General features: G+C 38.8%; 1 protein-coding gene across 10 annotated transcripts in view; it reads left to right on the plus strand.

Annotated features, from left to right (window-relative positions):
* The window catches only part of CEP350 (centrosomal protein 350), a 78,424-nt gene that overhangs the window by 43,479 nt on the left and 10,232 nt on the right, over positions 1-24,713 (plus strand). For 8 of the 10 annotated variants that reach the window (XM_042805439.1, XM_042805435.1, XM_042805458.1 and 5 more), the window contains exons 24-38: positions 486-670; positions 1,588-1,675; positions 2,061-2,207; positions 3,012-3,169; positions 6,896-7,018; positions 10,670-10,869; positions 12,479-12,690; positions 13,931-14,075; positions 16,985-17,145; positions 17,626-17,765; positions 18,561-18,643; positions 19,358-21,432; positions 22,408-22,809; positions 22,902-23,048; positions 24,165-24,287. In XM_042805439.1, the coding sequence (XP_042661373.1) occupies positions 486-670; positions 1,588-1,675; positions 2,061-2,207; positions 3,012-3,169; positions 6,896-7,018; positions 10,670-10,869; positions 12,479-12,690; positions 13,931-14,075; positions 16,985-17,145; positions 17,626-17,765; positions 18,561-18,643; positions 19,358-21,432; positions 22,408-22,809; positions 22,902-23,048; positions 24,165-24,287 (4,389 nt within the window). The remainder of the gene's footprint in view (positions 1-485; positions 671-1,587; positions 1,676-2,060; positions 2,208-3,011; positions 3,170-6,895; positions 7,019-10,669; positions 10,870-12,478; positions 12,691-13,930; positions 14,076-16,984; positions 17,146-17,625; positions 17,766-18,560; positions 18,644-19,357; positions 21,433-22,407; positions 22,810-22,901; positions 23,049-24,164; positions 24,288-24,713) is intronic. The other 2 variants (XM_042805477.1, XM_042805485.1) reach the window with 1 other exon arrangement.

The following is a 24,713-nucleotide window of genomic DNA, read 5'->3' on the forward strand; positions in this document are numbered from 1 at the left end:
CAGTTTTAGCTGTGTTTGCAAACTGTAGGGTTCTTTTCTTCCCCGGGGTTCTTTGAGCATCTCAGACCAGAGTTGTATGAGTCACGCTGTATGTCACTGTCATACAAGTGCTGTGACTTATGGAACGAACAGTCCACCCAGGCCTCCACCTATTCTCTTGTGGCTTTGGAGAAGAGGAGTGACTTTATGAAGTATGTCATAAAAGCCCAGTGGATTAAGTCTTCCTACTGTTTCTACACACAGCTAGGAAGTACAAGAGAATGCTTCATCTTTCTGGCCCAAGAGGGGACATCCCAAAACAGTCACATAGCCCAGGACAGAAAAAAGATGATCTGTGTAAAGATCAGAGAGGGAAAACAGCTTCCCTTCTTACATCTATGTGTGTGTGTGTATCCGTGTATACACACACACACTTACTTCATCATTGAAAAAAGCTTTGGAATTTCTGTATTGTCAGATCATGCCAAATTTGTCTTGTCTTCCAGGAGCTAAGCATGCCGTTCTCAGGGGGGCAAGACAGTTTCTCTAAATTTACCATGGAGATGGTAAGACAGTACATGAGAGAGGAGGAAATGCGAGCAGCTCATCAGTCCTCACTGCTCCGGCTCCGGGAAAAGGCTCTGAAAGAGAAGACCAAGGCTGAATTAGCTTGGCTGGAACACCAGAAGAAGTAAGACAGCTCTGAATATACACTGTTGCTGACTGACCATTTTCTTGTACTTCTGCTTGAATTTTTTATTTGCTTCCACCCCTCCCTTATTAAGTTTCAGTGTGTGAACTAATCTTCTGACATCAGTAATCTATACAAACGTTATTGTCACTTGGAAAGAACAAAGCTTAGTTTGTAAGTTGTAAGAGTGCTTTGATGTTTGCACTGAATGTGGTTAGATAAAAGAGAATTTAATTGAAACAGTAGAACATCAGATGTCTGTTGTCAGTTGGAGAAAGTAGTTCCCAACCATGACTCTACAAGTCTTAATTCAAGAATGTATAAAAGTGTCAAACAGTTAGAACTTTATTTGCTTGATATCTATCTGAGGTCATTTTAGTTGACTTGGGCCAAATTTTGTGAATCTGGATGTGTGTTGTCCTGAATGATTTGTTGCCAACCTAACACATGCTTTGTCCTGGAAGGCCAGTTGAAGTACCTAGTGATACTATTGAACAGTGGTGGCTGGATTTAATCAATAATACTTTCCCATGGTTGCACTCTGCTTGAGAGTACCATTGCTAACCAGATATTTTCTTCTAATTCCTTGTCACTGTGGGTGCAAAAAAGGATTGTGAGTTAGTAACCCAAGTGTCCTTCCTTTTATCTTTCTCACATGGTGAGCATGCTACCTCTGTGGAGCTTCTGGCCATTCATGTGAGATCTCGTATTACCTGCACTGGCCTCTTAGCTGTGTGCATCTGACTTAAACAGCACAAAATATTCCACTGTAGAGCATGCCAGTGATTAAGTACTGGCATGTACTCTTCTGAGGGTTAGGAAAAGTAAACTTTTTTTTTTTTTTGCTTTAAAGAGTAAAAGACTTATTGTTGTGCACTTTTTTTCTTATTTAATCCTTTCTTCCAATCTATTTGCAGGCATTTGCGAGACAAGGGAGAGGATGATAAGATGCCTCCTATTCGAAAGAGGCAGCGTGGTCTGCTGCTGAGATTACAGCAGGAAAAGGTAACTGAAGCCCTGTAGGAAAATCCTGTTGAAGCCCCTGCATAGTCATTAAATGTTTCAGCCACTGTAAAAGTTAAGAATTGAGAAAACTCCATACCAGGCTTTTGGATAGGAAGCTAGCAGTATTTTGTACCAGTAAATTTTATTTGCATTTTGGTAGCATTTAACACATTAATTTAAAGTGTCCTTCTGTATCAATAATCTCACTGGTTGAGACTTAGAAATATTAATTGATCTTCTGTTCTTTGCTGCTGAAGTTCAAGCTGGTTACTTCCATCATGTAAGCAGTAATTTTAAACCCACAGCAAGGACACTGGTGGTTTTGGAGTGTGTTCTTGAGAGCTGTCTGTCACAGTTTTTATGCTTAATCTTTTACATCTAAAAGGCAGAAATTAAGCGTCTTCAAGAGGCTAATAAGGCTGCTCGGAAGGAGAGACAGCTGATCCTTAAACAGCAAGCAGAAATAGAACGAATCCGTCAGACTACAATGAAACTACAGGAAAAACTAAAGTCTGCAGGAGAAAACAAGCTGGTAAGTGTTCACTACAGGAGCTGGAGTCTTCCCTCTTTCGCTGTGCAGCTGGTATTTGGCTTTAGTGTTTATAGGAATGGAAAGCTACTAGATTGGACTTGTAACTTGGAAGTTTTGTCTGCTTGAAATGGTCTCATCCTCTTTATCTCAACAATTTTATGTTTAATTGTTTTTAAAGCATTGTTTAAGGAAATGCATTTGGAGAAGGTATAAAATGTTTTAACTGGGCAATAGATGGTGTTTGTTAATTCTCAAGCTTAACTAATGACCTTGGGAATAGGAGGTTTTTGATGCTTAGAACTCTCGGGCTCTGATTTTGCTTGTTTATTTGTCAGACCCTGAAGTACTAAATGTAAGCGCTAAACCCCAACTTTGCTTCTTTGTGTGTGTGTTAGTGTCATTACACTAAATTTCTTGTACTGCTTTACAAGATAGCAAGACAGGATTTTGATAACTGTCTGCCTCCTTACAAAATTTTGAGGAGACACAAGTTTAATAATAGTAATATAGAAAGGATTGGTTTCCTGTTTGGGTAACAGGATTCTGGTGGAGATTTTTTTTGTTCTGGATACAGTTAGGGGAGAACTTAAATTATGGAGGAAAAGGGTGTACTAAAAAACTTTGTGTCAAATAATAATGAAGTTAAATCTGCAGGTGGACAGATTTATCTGAAGTATTATTTGATGTAATCTGGAGAGAAGCAAGCTAAATTAACACAATTTTTAAAAAGATTGTAGAATAACTTTTCTTACTTTTGATGTTGTGTTTTGTTTGTTTGTTTTTTTTTTTAACGCTTAATTGCAGGAACTTCACAGTGAGGATGACATCAAGCACAGCAATGGTTCTAGCCCACTTGCAACTGATGCAGAAACACGCAGCCCTTCCCCAATCTCAATCTCCAGCAGTGAGACTAGTAGCATTATGCAGAAACTTAAAAAAATGCGCAGCAGAATGGATGAAAAGTAACTAATTATTTTTTTTTTTCTTATACAAAAGTTTACTATTTTAATAGTGAGTTAGTTTGGCCAGTATTTGCACTAAAAATGGCCATCAGAAAAATTAGAGGTATTGATTATCACATATACTTTTGATCTGAGTTGCCTGAAAAATAGCTGATTGGAAGCATTAATAGAGCTATATTAATCTTTGAATATAATATTTCAAAGGGTACAATTCTTGCATGAATACTGAGATTCAGACATTACTGTCTGGCAGACCATGTGGCCCAGGTTTTATTGTGGAAGGTCGGTTTTAATATTCTTTGCACTTCGACAGAGTTGGTAAAAGCATATCGCTTTATGATATTTTGATGTTTGTATGTACAAGGAACTTGGACAAGCTCCAGCTTGATGGTACATCTTGTCCGAGTTCCTCTTGCAATGAGAGACCTGAAGTCAAAATGATGTCTATATTTTGTATCTCCCCTTTTATTTTAAAGGGAGAAAATACAGGAAGTGAGACTCTGAAATGACAGTACCAATTTTTAGCTTGAATTGAAGCATAAGTTATAAACAGCAATAGTCTTACACAAAAATAGTAACTGAGTTTGAGATCTGGCTCACAGAAAGTCGTCGAGCTTGTCGGGCACATGATTTCTACCTTATTATCCAGCTGCTGAATTTCCATTCTAATTGCATTAAAATCAGCTAGGGATAAATTCTGTAAGTATTCTCTTAATTAATGGAGGTGATATGTGTGTGACTGAGAAGACAGGCAGTTAATAAGACCTTTCTTTTCCTCTGATGTGGTCTACAGGTTGGAAAAAGGTTGAAAATGGTTGTTAGTCTCCAGAGGAAATAATGAAGTATATGTGCAGTTCATGGGTCTGAAAATGAAGACTGATTCTGTTGATTTCAACTGTTAAATTGTTTTGAATCAAAACTTGTTTCTGCATCTTTTCAGTGTAGGAATTACTTTGTCTGCACTAAACATCCCAAATGCTTTACCAGCATGTGTTCATTAGTTTGAAGCCTTAAATTCTTATCTGAGACTAATCCATTAAAAGTCTGGCCTCTGCCAGTTACCACAAGAAATAGTCTTCACTTAAAACCAAGTTTTTTGAACTTATAACCAAGGTCAGTCACTGTATTTTGGTCCGTATGCGTGATCTTTGTAATGTTTTTTCTCTTGAGACTCCTAACACAGCTGGATAAAACATCAAAAAGCTAGCACTGCCATTTGTAAAGGCAAGCTGTCTGTGACTCCTTAGCACCCTGTTTGCTTGTAATCATTTGAGAAGCACGTTTCACACACTTGCATGTATTTGTATATGATGAAGATGAAAAACAGTAGTAGTAAAGTCAGGATTTGATGTAAGTAAGAAAAAAACCAAAACCATATTCTAGTTGCATGGTCTTCATATTCTAGCCTGAATTGATTGCTATTTTACTCAGACTCTTCTGGTAGGATCTGGTAAATCAGACAGCCAAAATCACAAATGCTTTAAAGGTTCTGAAGTGTCATATTTCCAAAACCAAATTCTTAGCATTCCAAGTCATATGAAAACCACCCCATCGTTACAGCAGCAAACTCGTTTTCAAGGTATGTTTTGAGATTGGTAAATGGCTTAAGATGGGTACTTGAAAAGGATGTGCTCTGTAGGCCCTGTAGGTTTAAAAAAGAACCTAATATTTTTCTTGTGATCCTATTTTTTTATTAAAAAGAGGGTATTTATCATGGTTTTTTTCCATCTGAGATTCAAGATACAAAATTTCAAATGGTGATACAAAACCAAGTTACAGGTTATGAATTTTTATATAGTATTAATACTATGAGTATTAATTATATAAGCTCATCATATTAATGCTGTATTAATACTATCAGAGATTAAAAATATACTTTTTATATTCAAGACTTCCTTTACCACTTTTTATCAGGTAGTGGTTTTGTCAATATTTGTTTTGAAATCTTATTTTTTCAAAATGCCTTCATTTCTAAGCAACACTTAACAATTGCAGAAAGAATTAGATATTAATAAATAATTGTTCTGACTATCACAAGGAATAGTAGTAGATACAAAATACCCTTAAAGACATTTTGATTATCAGTCCAAAATATTGCTCACCTGGAAAATACTTTTCAGAACGTGGATAGCAGGATTTGAGCTGAAACAGTTGCTTTTAGTTGGAAGAAGTGGAAAGTGTATGTGATGTGATGTGATATATGTGGTCATGTATTTTTGTTTCTATGGTTTTGTCTTAGGTTGCTATATATGTTCAAAGTAGTATTTTGTATAAACATAAATGATTCTCTAGAACTCAATCTTCCCAATCGTATAGCTTTTGGACACCTTTTGCAGGTATTTTGATAGTGACAGCAGTGCTTATTAATTGACAAACAGTGCTGACTTGGTATCTTTTTTTAATGTCCTTATTTGTAAAATGTCTAAGAATAATATTAACGTAATAGAGTAAGACATTTGGTTTGGGGTGTAATGGTAGGAAGCTGCCATTTGAAGGGAATCAGTCAGGTTGTGAGATACGGCCGAAGGAAAGAAGCTGAATGACAAGTGAAGTACAAAGGAACTAGGGGAAGGAATCGGGAAAGGCTGCTATGCTGGATTTGCTGTCCTCCATAGCAAGGCGGAAATCCTTTGGCTTCTTTATGAGGCAGCTTTAATATTTCTCTTCTGCTAAAATCGGAATGAAAGAACAGTTCTGTTTTAATTTTTATTGATGAGTCTGCGTAGCCTGCATGTGAACAGGAGCATGCTCTGTCAAAGAGAATTAACCACTTTCCCCTTGCTTTCCTTGCATATGCAACTTTAATGATAATTTGTGCAGTAGAACAACTGATTAAATGCTCGTTTTCTTTTGCTTTTCTTTAATATGCTTCTTAGCTTGCACTGTGGTTGATAGAGCTATATGGAGCATGGTAGTTTTCTATAAATATGATAATTCATTAGGAATTAGCTTAAAATGGCAAGTCATTGGGAAATACCATTTTAATCACAGCTTATGTAGATGTTTTTTTAAAAACAGTAGGCATTATTTTTCTGTAGTTAGTACTTCAAATAAAAAAGGCAATATGTGAGTATTCTGAGACCAAGTCTGCACTCTGGAAAAAACAAAACAAAGCAAACAAACAAACAAAAAAAAACAACCAACCAACCAAAAAAAAAAAAATAGCAGCTAGGAGTTGAATTACAGGTATTTCTCAGACTTTTCCTGGAATTTGCTCATTTTAAAAAAATATTATTTAGTCTCTTTTTTTTTGACCTTTCACCTTTGAAGAAGTAATTTTACTGAGGTTTCGCTGGGTGAATGACAATGTGTTTAAAGTTTCAGACTAGCAAAACTGTTCATATCACAAAACCAGCATGCTATTTAATGCTAATAATGTACTCTGTCAACAGTTAGAATAGCAGGAGTTGTAAAAAGGTCAGGAGATCAGGAGATATGTGAACCAGTGCACGTGGAAGTAATAAAATTCCTTCCAAAATATAAAGAAAAACATAGCAATGTGAAAATAGCTTGCCTTTAATTAACAGAAAATGAAATGTTATAACTGTATGTGTTTTATTACTTTCTGCATAACAGTGTATAGTTTTTCTACTTCAGATGTTGGGTAATAACTATACAATGTTAAATGCAATTAATTTTAAAGTTCCTTGCTAGATGCTATCCTTTTCTCATTCTTTCTGCCTTTTTTGCTATCTTAGTGTTAAATTCTTCCTCCTTATTTTGTAGACACTGCTCTCCTGTTCACTACTTCTTCTCTGTCTTTACGTCTCACCACTGGGCCTCTCTCAGTGTCTGTTTTCCCAACCTCCACCCCAAATTCCAGCTGTATATCTACAACCAATTGGTCAGGTAACTGTATCTTTCTCAAGTGATGGACTCTTTGATAGAGCATGCTCTGTTCAGTCCTAGAAACTCAAGAGGTTCTTCATCAGTGAACGTTTTTGACACTCTCCTCGCTATTTCCAGATCTTTATTAATGATAGAGACAGTGGGATCGAGTGCACCCTCAGCAAGTTTGTGAAAAACACCAAGCTGAGGGGTGCAGTTGATTCACTAGATGAAAGGGATGCCATCCAGAGGAACCTGGACAGGCTTGAGGAGTGGGCCAGTACGAGCATCATGAAGAGCAGTAAGGCCAAGCACAAGGTCCTGCACTTGGGTCAGGGCAATCCCCAGTATCAGTATAGGCTGTGGGATGAATGGATTGAGAGCAGCCCTGAGGAGAAGGACTTGGGGGGATGCTGGTGGACAAAAAATTGGATATGAGCTGGCAATATGCACTTGTAGCCCAGACAGCCAACTGTATCCTGGCATCCATAAAATGAAGCGTGGCTAGCAGGTTAAGGAGGTAATGCTCCCTCTCTACTCTGCTCTCATGAGACCCCAGGTGGAGTACTGTGTCTAGCTTTGGGGTCCCCAGTACAGGACAGACATGGACCTGTTGGAGCGGGTCCAGAGGAGGGCCACAAAAATGATCAGAGGGCTGGAACACCTTTCCTGTAAAGAAAGGCTGAGAGAATTAGGGTGGCTCAGCCTAGAGAAGAGAAGGCTCTGGGGAGACCTTTTTGTAGCTTTTCAATATATGAAGTAGTCTTATAAGAAAAATGGAGAGAGACTTTTTACCAGGTCCTGTAGTGACAGGGCAAGGGGTGACAGTTTTAGACTAAGAGAGGGTAGATTTAGATTAAATATAATGAAGGAATTTTTCCCTGTGTGGGGGGTGAGGCGCTGGCCCAGGGTGCCCAGAGCAGCTGTGGCTGCCCCCTCCCTGGAAGGGTTCAAGGCCAGGCTGGACAGGGCTGGGAGCCCCCTGGGCTGGGGGAAGGGGGCCCTGCCCGGGGCAGGGGGGTTGGGACTGGGTGATCTTTAAGGTCTCTTCCAACCCAAACCATTTTGTGCTTCTAATCCCTTACTCTTCCTGTGTTCTAAGTGGCAGACAGTTCACTTTGCTCCCACTGTTCGGTCGCTACTTCAGAATAGCTGCTGAAGCTGCCTAGTTTGGGTTTAAAGTCAGTATGCCTTGGATATATGCAAGTACAGGTTAGAGCAGCAGGTTAATGCTTCCGGGTTAATATTTGGAATGCATAGATAAAATGTGATGTTTAGCACCAGAGAAATAGACTGTAAAATCATGATGGTATAATCCGAGTGGTGCTGCTTCCTCTTTGCTCCCCCAGATTTCCAGCTTCATACATGCCAGATGTTTTTTTGGTTTTTTTTTGTTTTTTTTTTTTGTTTGTTTCTGTGAAGGTGCCCCTGCTTTTGAGGATAAATGTGTACCCTTGGTGTTGCAACTGGAACCCTCTAGACTGTAGTAAATATTAAGGCAATGTGTATGCTACCTTGTGGCTCTGACCTTTTTAAACCCCAAGATTGTAAAAGGGTCCGTACCTCTAGCCATGCTGCTTTCATCCTCCTCTTCTTATAGGTTGAATATTGGGAACTTCTTTCTCTCCCATCGCTTCTTTTGACTTATCTTTCTTATTAAGTAGTCTTTGTGTGGTGATAAGTTTTATGGTCATTTAATTCTCCTTCTCTTTGTGGTCTTCTGGGTTTTCATTTGACATTTGCTTTTAAGGAGTCCTGCTCTTTTGAATCCATTTATTTCAGCCTTTCTCTTGCATTTTATTTCAACTGGACTTGCTTCCCTCAATATCCGGTAAACTGTGAAGATCCGGCCATTCTGATGAGATCAAACAATGGATGAAGGAAGAAGTTGCCTTTTGTATTGAGACTGTTGTAATAATGACCTCCATAAAGAGTTCCAAATACATGATCTGCTAGACTAATCGGAACTGATGTTTTATCTGAAAGTAAGAGCTGATATGTCTGATAGTGCTGGTGAAAGTCACAATATAAGCATGACTGTCCATGTCATGTTTGTGATGCAATTAGTGTCAGTAGTCTAGTGTCTTAATGATATTAATCTGTCAGTTTTGTCTAAGAGTAGACAATATTTGATGTTTGTCTGTAGAAAGTGATAAAGTAATCCACAAAATCATGGAATCTCTCACCTTGAAGATGGCAGGTATTCCAGAAACTCTGAGGTGCTTCTGTTTTTCACCTGCCCATGTTTTGACCATGGGAAAGAAGACTGTGGGCATGTCTTACTACCTTCTGAAACTTTTATCTTCACATTATAACTTGTCCACCTTATCTGAATCTGTCTTAGAGAAGGACTTATCTGAATCTTAACCTTTCTGATTAACTGCCAGCTCACTTTTCCAGGGAACAGAATGAACGCTAAGTGAGCAAACAAGAATTAGTGAGACCTGCAGATTAGCCAGTTGGTCATTCCAGTCTCTATAAATAAAAGGGTTTTTTGAAACATGAGAGATTAAAAAGCACAAATTAAGAGTTTGGAATGGCTTGAAAATTACAAATTATAAAGGCACTTGGAAAGCAAAATATCCCAAGTCTTTGAAGACTGCCTTTTTAGGCACCACACTTTCTGCCTGAATGATGAACTCTCACTCTAGCTGGCAAACCATACATTTTCTACAGTGTGATTCTATGACATCTTAAAAATCTCAGTGTAGGAGATGAATGGATTGATATACACTTCTCCAGACTTGGCATGTCAGAGGAAATGTGTGCAGTTGGTATTGAACTAGCTTCCATTTGCTATCTTAAAGGTTAAATGCTATGGTCTTGGTTACTTTGGTGCTTAGAAATAGGACCAGAGGTAACATTGTTCAAGAGTGGGCAAACAGAACTAGTGTATGCACACAAACCTATTCATACCTACAAAGTTCTATAAGAATTTCCTCATTTCTGAGGTTTCCTGGATCACCTAAGACATCTTTGTCAGAAGGAAAATAACTGCTAATTTTCATCATGAGCTTTACTTTTTATCTATTCTTAAATCAGCAGTCAGATACATTAGTAGCCGGGAAAAAACAGTCCTGCATTCTTATTCTCTTGATGCTGTCAGCTCACAATTAACATTCCAAGTGTGGCGATCCATAGAGATGATGCTTAAAGGAAGAAGGATAAAAGCTCCAGTAATTCAGGAGAATTATTAATACATAATCACCTTCTCTTATAACTCTGTATTTGGAAAGAACTGTGGGGCAACTGGGGTTACAATTTTTCCGTCACTGGGATTAGCAAAAAGAAAGGTTAATTTTTCAAAGTCACTACTTTCTTCAGGGTTCCATTTTAATACCACAGGTACTTTTCATGTCTTGAAATTGGGAACTTACCCTGTTCATTTTAGTGAATAGTGAGTAGCATTTTTAGTGATTTTGAAGATCTTTAAAATGTAAGCAGTGTGTTTACAGTATGTTGTAGACTTTACTGCAAAGAAGAAAAGCTCTTGTCTACTTGCAGTTTTTTTCAGCAGCACATCAGAAGTCTAGGAGATGATAGTGTGGGTCTTACCTTAGAAAACAATGGGAACAGCTATAATTCTGGGAACTGTGGCAGTAGAGCATCTGGATATCTGGACCTTTGAGTGTGGTTGGCTGTTTTCCCATTGTCTTCTGCTCTGTCTGTCAGGTTCCTAACTAAGCGAGAACAGAAGCTGATGCAGCGTCGACAGCATGCTGAAGAATTGTTGGAGTGGAAACGCCGCCTGGATGCAGAGGAAGCAGAAATAAGGCGGATAGAAAAGCAGGCTCTAGCTGCCTGGGACAAAGAGCTGCTCAAAACCAAAATAGCCAAGAAAGACCTGGGGGATCAGAGAACTGAGCCCAAAGGTAATAGGAAGAGGGGGGGAAGTGATGCAAATGACAAGACTAAAGCATAATTTGGTATGGTGATTGCTTAGGTGTGCACTTTCTTCCATTTTTTGGTGTTTTGGTAGTGGTTGTTTTTCTATGGACACTCTTAGAATCTCAATTTCTACACTCCTTATTGCCTTTTGTGGCCTCGTTCTTTTAGCCCTATTTTACACGTTCTTTAAATGTGTAATCCTCCTTTGCTGTAAATCTTCTCAAGTGAACAGTGCAGCATCAGACTTTTCTACATTCAATTTAAACTATATTTCTGCCTTTCAAAACCAAAATATTGCATGATCTTTTGCTGATCATCTTCTGAACTTACTCTGTTAAAGCTGTTTTCCCCTGTAGTGGTCAAAGTGTCTATCCTGTTAGCCTTTTTTCTGTTGGTGAGGATGGCTTTTACCAGGGACTGCTTTCCTCATGTCTGTGTCTTCAAAGAATTGAAAGCGGTTTTTTCTTCCCTCTGTTGTTAACACAGTATAACTGTTTGAAATCTGCAACTGTGCTAAAGTGTGCTAGGATATAATTAGTATAAATGATGCTGTCGTGAGGGAAAAATAAGTTCCCAGGTTTTGGGAGCTACAGTTTTACTGTTCTGTCTTAAGTGGACCATACTTTCAGCATGAAGCACGAAGAAGTGGATTGCAGTGGGAGAAAATAATGAAACTTCAGGGATTGTTCTAGAAATAATCAATTTTCCTTTTTTCTCCGCTTTGCTGAAAGCAGGCAGCATGTCCTTTGAATGTGCAAAGGGAATTCAGAATTATGCCCTATTATACTTGTTACTGAAAACAGTCATGTGGGTTTTAGGCACTGTAAGACATTTTAAAGATTATATGTATACGAGTCAGTTCCAATGAACAAAAATTCAGCATGAATGATGAATTCTCACCAACAGATGAGAAAATACACTTGCTTTCTATTAATTGTATCTACCAGTAAGCATTGGAGCACAGCCCTGCTTCAAAAGAAGTTCCTCTCCCCAGCCTTTGCTCAAATATTGAATAGTTCTCCACGGCTGCCTCAGTAATGTTGTGACTCCTGCGGAATTTAGTAAACAGGAATATTGAAAACCCAACTTATTATTTTACTTGTTGCCAGTTGAGAGAGTCATGATGAAATCATAACATTAAAATGTTTTCTGCAACTACTGTAAAGGAAGCAATCAATTCTAAATTCAAGATCTGGCTTGCAGATTATATGCTCCTCCATGACTTCTTCAGACTAATAGTGACTCTTGCTGGAGACCAGTCAACTGGAAGGACAGGTTTCCATAATAATCTTTTTGGAGTGTATTCTCTAGAAAATGTTAGAATATGCTGAAAGCCTCTTTATTTTAGACTCTTAGATTTCGAGTCTTAGATCACTAAGAATGTTTGTCAGTCTTAAATCATAGTTCTCGGGTTAACTTGCTTGTTCTTGCTAAATATTCCACCCTCAGTGTCTAGGTGAGTGAAATAACACTTATCAATTTGACATGTATTGGTAGCAGTTACTACTTTATATGCAGGCAGCAGAATCCCGGATAGAAGTCAGTGCAAGTTCTTAGGTGCTTTGTTTTTTTTCTGTCATTATTCACTCTCAGAAATGGCTAGTGAAGAAGAGTCTCCAGTGCTGCCTTGCTCTCATCTGAACAGTGAAAGCTCTATCCCCGAAGATCTTGGCAGTCTAGCTGCTGAGTCTGTCCCGTCAGAGACTATGGGCCACGGACAGCCAGAAAGCCCAGATCAGAGTACAGCTAACGAAGAAGTGGTTTATTCAGAAGAGTTCAAGTCCTCTAACTCACCTGGCAAGCTTGTGAGTGAGCTTTTTATGCTGTATGTATTTTTACACTTGTAAAAGACTTTCAGAGAAGTAGTAAGTATAGCCTTCCCAGTTGTCAAAGCAGAGATTAAACTATTCTCTGTGTTTGCAATACCATTTTACATCGCTGTGAATAAACATTGTGATCAGATATGTTCTTTGAAGTCTTGAGGAAAAATTGCTTCAGCATAGAGTTTAGATATTTTTAAACTTGTGGGTAGTCTTGCAACATGTTTTGCATATGTCACATAGGTATGCAGTATTAAATGATGGAACACTGACCCAGTTTACCAGTGTGAATTAGCTGTAGGCTAGCTTGTTACCATTGTATAAATTCTTTAAGGCCTTGGAAGCTATGTTCTGTTTTTCCGCTTTGCTTTACTTGGAAGTAGTGTATCCCAAAGTATAGCTATAGGATGAAGAAGCAGAGCTGTAACGTCATACACAGTCCTTTGGGTTCCAGATTATGTCTGCTTGCTGCTAGTTCTGCCTTATTGGTGTATTCCAACTGTTATTTCTACTTGGTTGGTGATTTTGAGAAGTTTCATCCTGATAACTTTGCCCTGTACTCAGTGAGGCAGAAAATGCAGTGTCTGTGGGGTAAAAGACCTGCTTGTCTAGACTTATTACAGATACTTTCTTGGGAAGTTTCCTGAGAAGATAGTGAGGTGAAATGTCTTAATATGTGCTAGAGGTTATGTTCAAGGTGTGTGAAACATTTATGGTATAATGTTGCAGCAATAAGAGCATTTTGGAAGAATATTTGCTCTTAGAATTTTCTGCCTGACTACAGAGAGATAGTGCTATGGTGTTCTACTGATTTAGAATAGCATCTTGCACCTCTTACGTGAAACGGTCCTCTTGGTTTCACAGATATATTTAGTATGGGCTCTTATTGCCACAATTGTTACCAAATAAGAGTGCATAAACTGTATTGAACACCTGTGAGTCATAACTATGTCACTTCACTTAGGTAGTAATAGAGTAGTCTAAGCATGTTTACTGAAATCTAAGCTTGAAGTAGTCAGTCAGTTATTGCTGCTCTTGGTATTTTTGTTTTATTGTCTAGCAAACTAAGATTAAATTCTTCTTAAGGTAGCTGGATAGGTACCACTGCTTACAAGATGTTCTCTGGTCATGCTGTTCTTGTAACTAGCTCCTGATGACAACAATCTCCTACTTTAAAACTGAACTTTACAAGCGATTATTTATTTGTCCTTTTCTTCTCCCATAGTCTCCTCCCAAAAGCAGCATATCTGTGTCAAAGCAAGATTCCAGCAAAGGCAGCCACAGAACTGGGGGACAGCTACGTTTACCTGTGAAGTCTCATCAAATATCTCACAACTGGTCTGATGAATCTTTATCCATGACACAGTCAGGTAAGTGTAATATCTGCTTGGGATTAAATTCCCTTTTCAAAGCTTTTGCTTTTAACAAGTAAACTTGAAATGCAGACATAGGTGTGGGGAGGCAGACAGAAATTCCTGGAAATTGCCTAAGGTTGAGGTTTTGTAGGAGTATTTTTCCATTATGTAATTTTATCACTTCAGCTTAACAAGTTCTTAATGTAAGAAGGTCTATATATTATCTCTTCTTTTAGAAAGCAACACAGGTTCCTGCAAACAGGTATAAAGTCATCAATAGTTATGGTGGTCCTCGAATTTAAAAATACCAAGGTTAGCTGTGCTTTTAACAGGTGACACTGCTCCACCCCTAGTGTTGTAGGAAAGCAGAATATGGTTCAGCAGCATACAAATGTGATCGTCCTCCTTCTGAACACAGCCTGGCTGCAGAAGCAGTAGAGCTCTGTTATCCTGGCAGCATGAGTGAGCCCGTTCAACCTGCACTGGCACATGCAGAATGAATGGATGCTTCAGGACATACATTTTTATTTTTGGAGGAAGCTTTGACCTGTGTACAGTAAAATAGGGCCTAAGATTGCATTTTGAGCTATGAATTACAAGATCTACTATATGGGCTCTTCATATTCTTTTATCCAGTGTCCAAGCTGGCTACCAGTAAATGCTGGGGGAGAGAATATTAGAAGTGAACTGGTTCAGAATGTCCCTTTCTCTGGTGTGCTCTCACAGTCTGTTAGTTGTGTGGATTCTGGAACTTCCTGAGCCACCATTCAGTGGGTCATCATCATCAGTTCTCTTAAACAGTGAAGTCTGTTTTGAACCCTTCTGTGCTTTTTGTCTCCAAAATGTCTTGTATTCCACAGTGCAGTTGCTATCTCATTTGCTCATAAGTATTTTATGATGCTATATAGTTTTGCTGCTTTTTTTTTTTTAATTCCCTAAATGATCAGTAAGTCTTTAGTGGAAAAAGAACTAGGTGGTTCTATTGTATGTACTGGCTGTTGATTGTGATAGAAGGATAACTTACTGGCGTGCGTACATATCCAGTCTTCATGGTGCTTGATGTAGCAAGCTTAATTTTTATGTTGGTTTTTTTTTTTTGTAAATGTATGTAAGTGCAATAGAAACACAGTAATTTTGAGGCAGCTGTTCTGCTGGGTAGAGAAATGAATATGTAACACCTAGATATTTGCACTGAGTAATTTGTATTGGGATTCTGCGTGGAAAGCAGTTTGCAAAACAGTGAAGCATTCAGCAACTTCATAAAGTCATTTTCAAGTTCTGACTGAGCAACCACATAAGGAAGCCATTATGAAAAGTAGAGCAGGCAACAGTGATCATGAAAATAAACTTTTGTAAAATAAAGTATTTGCAGTCTTTGATTTCAAATGCTGAGGAAGGGTCTAAGAGGTAGGAAGGCGATCAGGATGGTGCTGGTTTCACAATAAATCACTCCATTGTAGAGAGACAAATCTTCCAAGCTGCTGAGTAGTAATGAAGTCATTGCTATGTCAGTCTGATGCATGTGTGGACAAGATCATCAAAGATGAAAGCATGTGCAGATCTTTCCCTCATGAGTTAATCAAGAAGAGCTATAATTACATAGTGGTCACTATTTGGGAGGAGTTGTTAATTACAGTGGCATCATAAAGTACTCCTGATTAGCAAGTGCAATTCCATTCTTCTTGTGTTGGGTTTTTTTGTTTGTTTATTTTTTAAATTCTCTAAATGGTTAACAACAGTTGTTAATGGAAAAAGAATACAGTAGATTGATTGTATTTACTGGCTGGTGTTGAGGACGAAATCCTTCATTATGGTGGTTTGTTGTCTTGAGAAATGAGATTGATTAGCAAAATGTACAGCTGGACATAATCAGATGGGCGGAAAAGAAGTAATGAGACACTGAGGCAGTCTCTCTGTAAAGTCTGAGAGTCTAAGAGGTTGTTACAGCAGAAATAATGACAGTAGCAGAGTTAATGGTAGAATGGGGTTATGCAGAGAGTGGATCTAAGTATCTAGGGACCATGTCCAAAGAGAAAAGATGTAGAGCATCATCAGAATGACTAAGACCAGGTTGCAGGGAGTTCTGGGGATGGAGAGGAATGGGGGAGATCTTATTAAAATTACTAAGGATAATGATTAAGAAAAAAATTGTTCAGGTGGAAAATAGCTACAGTCAATAATGGCATCATAGGAGGATCTGTGAAATTGAACTTGGAGCAAAGGTATGCCAAGTAGCTTTGTATAAGCTGTTACTGAGTAGTAGTCCACCACGTGTCTAAGCTCAACACTACTCCCATTCACCCTGAATAAATTGTCATCCTGAGGCCTGACAACAGTGAAAATCTCTGCATTGTTCAAATTGACTTTCCTTCCAACTGTTCACCAGTCAGCTCCCTGTTTCATAGATGTATTTCGTCTAGGTGGCAGAAAATCTAAATGGGCCAAAAACAAGTTTGTTGGAGTCCACTGTTCCAAGTGAAATTCTCATCAGTGAAGTGTACCCCGTAGCTTGAAAGTGTATATTGTGATTGTAAACAAATATTTCAGATATGTTTTTGGTATGCATCTTTGAGTTGTCATGTGAAATGTCAGAAAAAAAATAATTTCTGCAACAGCTGACATAAGCAGTTAATGAGGTGGCAGCATAAACATGGGTGGTTGACGTGAACAAGTTTGATAACAGGTTCCCATATATATCAGAGCCTTTCTCTTCTAAATTAAATAAGATGCAACCACTTTTTTATATGTTATATATTAGTGTTGTGAATCTGAGTCTTACTATGGTTAGATGAACAAGTTGACATTAGATTCCTTGATATTTTGCTTGGACCGTATTTTGCATTTACTAAATGACTGTTTATTGCTTTGCATAGAATTGTTTTGTGAGATGCAAGCTTACAAAGAGTAAAACTAAACTCTTTCAGAAACCACATCTGATCAAAGCGACATTGAAGGACGGATCAGGGCCCTGAAGGATGAACTACGGAAAAGGAAGTCTGTGGTTTACCAGCTGAAAAAGGAACAGAAAAAGAGACAAAAAGAGAGACTGAAGGCCCAGGAAGCCAGTTTGATCAAACAACTGGAGGTCAGGAACAGTAGGAAAAAGGGCGAAGTAAAAGATTGTTAGCCTTGAATAAATCGTTATACTATGGATATTGTTGGCAGAATACTGTATCAACAGCTGTGAAAGGCACATTATTGCAATAGAAGTGTGACACTTCTGTCTATTTAACTGTTTTCAAGAATGAACCAGAGCCTTGTGGCAAAAATGCCATTCCCTTTTAAAATGTATATCTTTAATGGTTTATTAGCAACTTTCATGGGTCTTATGTATGTTTATACATGGTAATATCCTAGCTTCGATTTAAGAGTGATGTTCACGTAATTTGTTTTTGAAAGTAAAGTATTAAAATTTCTAGGATTCACAACTGTAGAGCTTTAGGAAGTTAAATTGATTGCTTTACAGAGAAACCAAGTGTATTCTTTATTTATTTAATAGGTTTTGATCAGTGAACTGTAATTATGGTTTAGTAGACTAATAGCCATAACTGTTTCCACTGTGCAGTCATATGATGAGTTTATCAAGAAGACTGAAGCAGAGCTGAGCCAAGATCTGGAGGCATCACCCACGGCCAAACCTCAGATTAAAACTCCATCCTCAGCTGCTGCTGAAAAACCTAAGATCAAGGCACCACCACTCCATAGGTAACTGGGATTTCTTCTTTTTGAGGTTATTCTGAAACTGCGGTGAATACTGTTTTAGGAGAAACCGTGAGTGCAAGGAAAGCTGGTAACTGCTCTTCCTTAAAGCACCTGACAGGGGCAGTATCCTGTTGACCTATTAGCTGGTCTCATCAGACCCAAAGCAGATAAGATGTACTGTCCCTGTAATCTCACTCTTGTCCTGCCCAGCCTTTCAGGTCCTATTTTCAAGTTCTTTCTGAATTTGATAATTCATATCCATAAAAATAATTTTCAGTTGTGCAAGAATTGTGCCAAATGGTTGTATGGATTATGGACCTGAATGAACTTTTTTCCCATTTTGGTCACTCGTCATGCCTGCTGCACTGTGTGAGGCAAACTATTCATCTTTGCAACGTAAATCTTAGGTTTTAAAAGGTAGAGAATTCAACTGATATCTGCACTTACTACTGTATTTTTAAGTGTTGAATTTTCTCCAGCAGATGGTGCAATTTTAGTGCGTTCAAGTAAAAAGATTTGTTATTTTCTTTTTCTCTTTTTTTGGATGCAAAAAAGGCTAAACTTTGATTAGTCTTTTAAAAAATCACTTTCCAGGACTCGCCAAACTCTACTCTCTGTACCCATTCCTATTTTCTAAGGTCACAGTATGTTGATAAAGCAAACTGTTTGTTATCATTGGTGTGGTATTATAATTATAGATGCTTGTATTTCCATTTTTATCTATTTTTAAAAAAGAAAAAACACAACACCACACTCTGGTGTAACCATGATTCATGCAGCTTGATTTTTCAAATTTAGGCCTGAGACAGCTAAAAACTGGAAATCACTGACGGAATCAGAGCGATCCAGAGCATCTTTGGAATCCATTTCAGAGCATGGAGGTATGTAACTGGAAGAATCTGTACTACAGATGAAGATCTTGAAGACTGACTTGTTTTAAACTTCTTTAATCTTTTCTATCTTGACTCAAGAGGAGATTTTAAGAGGGCATGCAGACTTCATAAAACCATATAAAATATAGTTCAAGCTATATTTTTTACTATTTTTATTTAGTAGGCTTCTGCTTTTGCTGTTTACTGAATATACAGGATTTAGTTTTATTCTTGCTGAGGTTTGTGTGAAACCATAATTACGTGACAACCTTTTCCCTTTTTTTTGTTTTCTGTTCCTTTATCACTTGAGGAAAGTAAGGAAACCAGAAATAATGAAGAATTTATGAATAGGGTATTTTTATATATACTTTTCAATGTTTTCCTGTTGATCATTATCTGATCATTATTTACCATTCTAATCTTGGTTGTATTTGCATCTTGCAAACAAATAGCTAAGCCTTTACCTTGAGCTCAGTATTGTATGTCATTATGAAATACCAGTACAAGGAGCAGAATTGGAAAGAAAGCGTTAGAGCCCTAGAACTGAAAGCATGTTGCTCGTGTTCATAGGACAGATAGAAATATATGTTTCCAAGGCATCAGTTTGTGTCTTCTTTTAGCATAGAAACCTTTATATTAATTTTGTTGCCTATGGTTGCAGTTTTCAATAAAACAATGCAGGCTGTTCAACCTGCTGTAATTCACTTTTTATTTTCCTTCAAGATGCTGTGTCATCAAGAACTGAGAGATCTGTGTCTGTACACACCAAGAAGGTAGCTGTGACAGATGTTCATGCAGAAGAACCTTCTGGAATGTCTTCCTCTGTTTTGATGTCACCAAGGGGTTCTAGAGCAGGAGCTGGTGATTCCTTAGATAATGTACCCTCATCGCCCCTTCTCAAAGACGTCTTCGAGAAGATATCCCGTGGGTCAATGAACATTTTGGTAAAAGCATCCAATTGTGAGTCTGCCTTCAGTCATAAATCTGAGATACAGGAAGACTTGGAATACATAAAGTCTGAGGAATATGAGATTGAAGGTTCTCATGTTAAGCCTTTGGAGAGTTCTGATGTCTTGTTGACGTTAGATAAAGAACAGAAGAGCTCACTGGATGTCCTTCCAAAGAAGGTCCTCCATTCTGAAGACGAACACTCTCAAAAGGAACTCCTCAGTTTGTCTGTCGAAAGTCTTCATGATACAGAAGATATCTTAGAACAGAGACTGGCAGATAAAGATGCTGTAACTGGCCAAAGTGTAGAAGAGTCTTATCTCAAACTGAGCAAATCAGCAGAGGAAAAAGGTTATCTGCTTTCAGAAAAACTCTTTAGTCAAAAGGAGCCATCTTACCTTGAAGACTTTGAAGGATCCTCTTCCAGAAAACCATCATCAGTTGAAGAAACACTTCCTGGAGAACGTTACAAAGATGACTTTGAAGCATCTCTTCTCTCTCCTAACGGGGACATTCAGTCACTGACAGGGCGGTCACAGCACACTCAGACCAGCAGAAGCAGATCCACCAGCCTTGGCAGCGATGGCGAAATCAGTGAATACCTCAGTGACAGGTCTCTCTCTCTCTCTGGCAGCATGCATTCAGAGAGGTTATTAGAACTTAAGTCCCCAACAGAACTTATAAAAAATACTGAACGCAGAGATGTGGAGCAAGATCAGACCCCCACCGAATCACCCCTGTGGGCCTCTGTTTCAATCACAGAAGAAACAGATAGTTTGCCACACTTCAACATTGGTGATAGAGTACTTGTGAGTAAAGTCCAGCCTGGAACACTGCGATTCAAAGGTCTGACCAAGTTTGCCAAAGGGTTTTGGGCTGGCGTGGAGTTGGATAAACCTGAAGGGAACAATAACGGAACTTACGATGGTATTAAATATTTTGATTGCAAAGAAAAGCATGGTATTTTTGCTCCTCCTCAAAAAATCTCCCACATTATAGAAAGTATTGATAGCCGTTTAGATGCAAATAAGGATGAAGACTCCTTCTTCGATGATAGACTGGAGAAGCAACACAAAGCTGAGCAGAGAGACGGAGGAAGTTCCAAACCTAGCAAAGAGGATGAAAGCCAGAGCAGAGATGCAACAGAGAGCTATTCCCAGGATAAAGCTCCTGCAGACACAGCTGTTTCAGAAGCCTCAGCTGAGGAAAGGGTTGATGAGGAGTCGTCTTCTAAAGCAAACAGCTTAAAGGACATTTCTGTAGCTACTGAATCACTTGCCCAAGAACAGTCAGTGGTGGATTATCTGAAGGGTGCTGTAAAAGAGGAAACTAGCATTGCTCCTCTCATTTCTGGTGTTGAGGATGAGATTTCTGCTGTTCAGTTTGATGACATCTCAGACTTCCTTTCTGAAAAACTGGAAAGGCAGAAGACACTGGGGGAAGAATGTGCTGAAAAGTTAGATGATCTCTCTCCTGGAGTTGTGGAGAAGCCTGCAACTCCACTTCTGGATTTGCTGACAAAAGAAAAGAACCAGTTAGAAGCCCAGATTAAACTACCGCTTAGAGAGGAAAAGTCAAAAGACCAACTGGAAAAGGTCAGTTTGCTGACAGACAGTCTACTTAGAGATTTTGTGAAAGACACGGTCAATCAGTTGCAGCAAATAAAGAAGGTAAGAAATGAGAAAATCCAGCTCAGCAACCAGGAGCTCTGTGATGTGAAGGAGGAATCCAGTACCCCATCCGAGCAGGTAGAAAAGCAGATTCCTGATGGACTGAATAACTTTTTTCTAAGTTCTGATTTGGAAGACGAAAGAGAAGAACTTTCCTCTCCAGACATGTGTCCCAGACCAGTGAGTAACAGACATCTTACACTGATTTTTAAGAATTGATTGTTCCTTTGACTGATGGTGATTGAATTGGAGGAATGCAGTGTGGCACCTATTTGTTTTCTCCTAGGTTCTGCTTGGTGATGTGGAGATTGCCTGTATGTTTGTCTTCTGTGTGTGTTCTATTGTATCCCAGTTCACGGCTCGTTTTGGTAGCCCTACAGAGGCCAAAAGACACATTTGGGCCCATGAAAGTGAAAAATACTTCATTTAGGTTGCATTCTGCTTACATGTTCAATCTGTATTTAATCCTTAACCTCAGTTTTTAGACTGTAAACTTACCTCTGTCTATTCTTGATATGAAATAATCATCCTCAAACGTAATTAGTTGCTGTGGAGGTCATTAATATGTCAGACAGCTCTATCCACTGAACTAATATATCATGAGTAGTGGAAGTTTAAGCTTCCTCAGAACCGTTAATGATACTGATACAGGACTTGGCCTTTCTGCTGAAAATCCCAGTAAAGCTGTCTGCTTTGCCATTGATCTCAATATATTACCGTCACAGAAAGCTTCAGCCCATTGCACCAATGTGAGCACCGCTCAGTCACTAAAGCAGCCATCACCTGCTAAAAGCTTTTAGGCTGTTGATTTAGATCTGAGACTGCTGGTAAGTGAAGTGAAAAGTTGTATGTTACGTCATCAGTGTTTAAACCACTCAGCCTTTCATAAACAGTTAAAATTTAGGACAGGCAGTGGGCTGGATGTGCAGTCTTTTACCCTCTGTGGAAACACTCTGAAAACATTCATCCGGAGTGGTAGAAACTCCAGGTATTTGAGTCAAAACATTTCTAATTTTACTGTGAACCATTTATTATTTTTCTGAGTATTTGTGCATATATTGCCAGTTACATCAGTAGAGCATTTCAAAATGTAAGCTAAATTAGATAACAGTGTGACATCGCTTTTGTATTTACTCTGTGGCTCTTAATTCACAGGAGAGTCCGGTGTTTGGTGCCAGTGGGCAGGAGGAGCTTGCCAAGAGACTGGCAGAGCTGGAGCTCAATCGGGAGTTCCTCAGTGTGCTGGGAGATGATCAAGACTGGTTTGATGAGGACTATGGCCTGAGTTCCCGTAAGGTCCAGCAGAAGCAAGCTGAGGAACCAGCAGTGTTGCCCAAGATAGAACCGCAGAAAGTGCCAGCAAAGGCATGTGAGGAGCCTTTGGCGGTCCCTCATACTGCGTTGGAGGTGGAAGGTATGGTTCATGCAGCAGCTGAGGAACTGTGGAAACTGAAAGAGCTGGGTCATGATCTTCAAAGTTTCAGCCTTCGTACAGATCTTGGTAGTACCCTCAAAGAGCAGGACACGGACACGATAAACAAGCAGGTTTATAAAAAGGTACAGTCTTCAGGCATTCAGTTCTTGCTCTTTGAATGTTATGTTTACCGTGAACAACAGAAGGCTCAACTTTTACTTCTTTCTTTGTTAAGGTGGTATTTGATTTAACAAGAGAGATCTTTGGGGAAATCTTTGCTGAGGATCCTAATCTAAATCAGCCTATTTGGATGAAACCATGTAGGATCGCATCGGCTTACTTCCGCCGAGTAAAAGATCCAAATGATCTGGATGAAATCAAGGTAGGAAGAAATCTTTGTCATGCAGGGAAGGTGAGATGGATAATATTGTATTGACACCTGCCTGAGTGTTAAAAGACCATAACGGTTGTATACAGCAAGAGATGAGCTGAGAAGAGAAATGAGATTACAAACCTGAAAAAAAACAGTCCTGTTCTACTCAACGGATTTGCCTCTCTATCCTTTGGGCTGGTACTAGTTGCTTTTAAACCTTAGTCCTCTGTACAGAACTGTGCAAGGATGACCTTGATCTTATAAAATTGGTATGCTGACAGATTGATGCTTTAGCAGATTTCAGTGGAACTCTATATGGGTATATTGGCATGGATCCAATGGTAGGGTTGGGCCAAATGGGATGAGCTGGATTTTTTTTTATTCAGACACACCTGCACCAGCCTCACTGAGGACAGTGGGAGTTGCCCAGAGGGACATGGAATTGACTGGTGAGGGCATTGTTGTATTTAGCAAGCCAAAGGAGGTCTCCTGTTATTGGTGATAGTGCTCAAGAAAGGACAAAACCTCCAAAATCTAAAGGTTAAACTTGCAGGGCTGGAAAACAAAGAATTTTCCATACAGCTCATCAGGACACAAATGAAGACTTCTACCTGTACTGTTTCTTCTGAAATAGGGGGGATTTTGACTGTATTTTGATTAAACTGCTGAAGATACAGCATGTTAACTGTCTAGAAAAGACAGAAATAGTATCTAGATCACTGTTAGTTGAGAAGACTTTCAAAAGCATGTAGCAGGGGAGAGCAGGGGCATGGGATTAGGACACCGAAGTCCCACCCTGCTTTCCTTTAATACTCTCCCATAAGATGAATTGTCATCATCTCCTGTTTGCTGGACTATTTAATTGAAAGTTTCTGCACTTGAGATTGTTACAGCGGTGGATGTAATTTTTATTTTTTTCTCCACTTCTGGATTTAATAATCGTTATGCCTGTGTAATGCTGCCTCAAAGACTTGCACTGTAACTTTCATGCATACACTATACGTCTCTTAGCTAAACAGAAAACTGTTATGCATTCTATAATGTGACATTTTAGGGTAGGTATTTTGTGTGTACATTTCATTTCTTAATTCAAATGTGATAAATCTCACCTTTACTGTTCTGTAGAGCTTCATTGCAGCTGAAGTACTGAAGTTGTTCAGCCTGAGGAAGGAGCCTAATCACAAAACAGACTGGCAGAAGATGATGAAATTTGGGCGGAAGAAACGAGACCGAGTGGATCATATACTGGTCAGTGGATGAAAATAAGCAATCATGTCAGATACTTTCCACCAGGCTGAAATGTGACATATGGTTGTATTTTTCAGTATTTGATCATACAGTTTAAAGAATACAAAGCGTGCATGAGGTCTTGATAGAAGGCATTTAATTTTAGAGGGCACCCTCTTGACAAAAACAGAAGTCCAGCGCCAGTGAAGTAGGGTGACTTGAGTGAATCCTCTGTTCATGCCTACTGATTTGACTGGAGTATAGATTTGCTCACTCCTAAAAGTTTAAAGCATGAATTTACAGAAGGAAACACTGAAGTATTTGACTGAAAAGAAAGTAAACTTTTTATTTGGGAAAGGAATATGTTTTTATTCCTACTTTAATTTAAAATGTTTTTATGTTGAAGTAATTTTGTTTAACTGGAGACAGTGATACTGAGAACTTAGC

The sequence above is a fragment of the Tyto alba genome, unplaced genomic scaffold, assembly GCF_018691265.1.
Source record: "Tyto alba isolate M040663 unplaced genomic scaffold, T.alba_DEE_v4.0 Super-Scaffold_1000006, whole genome shotgun sequence".
NCBI classification, from domain to species: domain Eukaryota; kingdom Metazoa; phylum Chordata; class Aves; order Strigiformes; family Tytonidae; genus Tyto; species Tyto alba.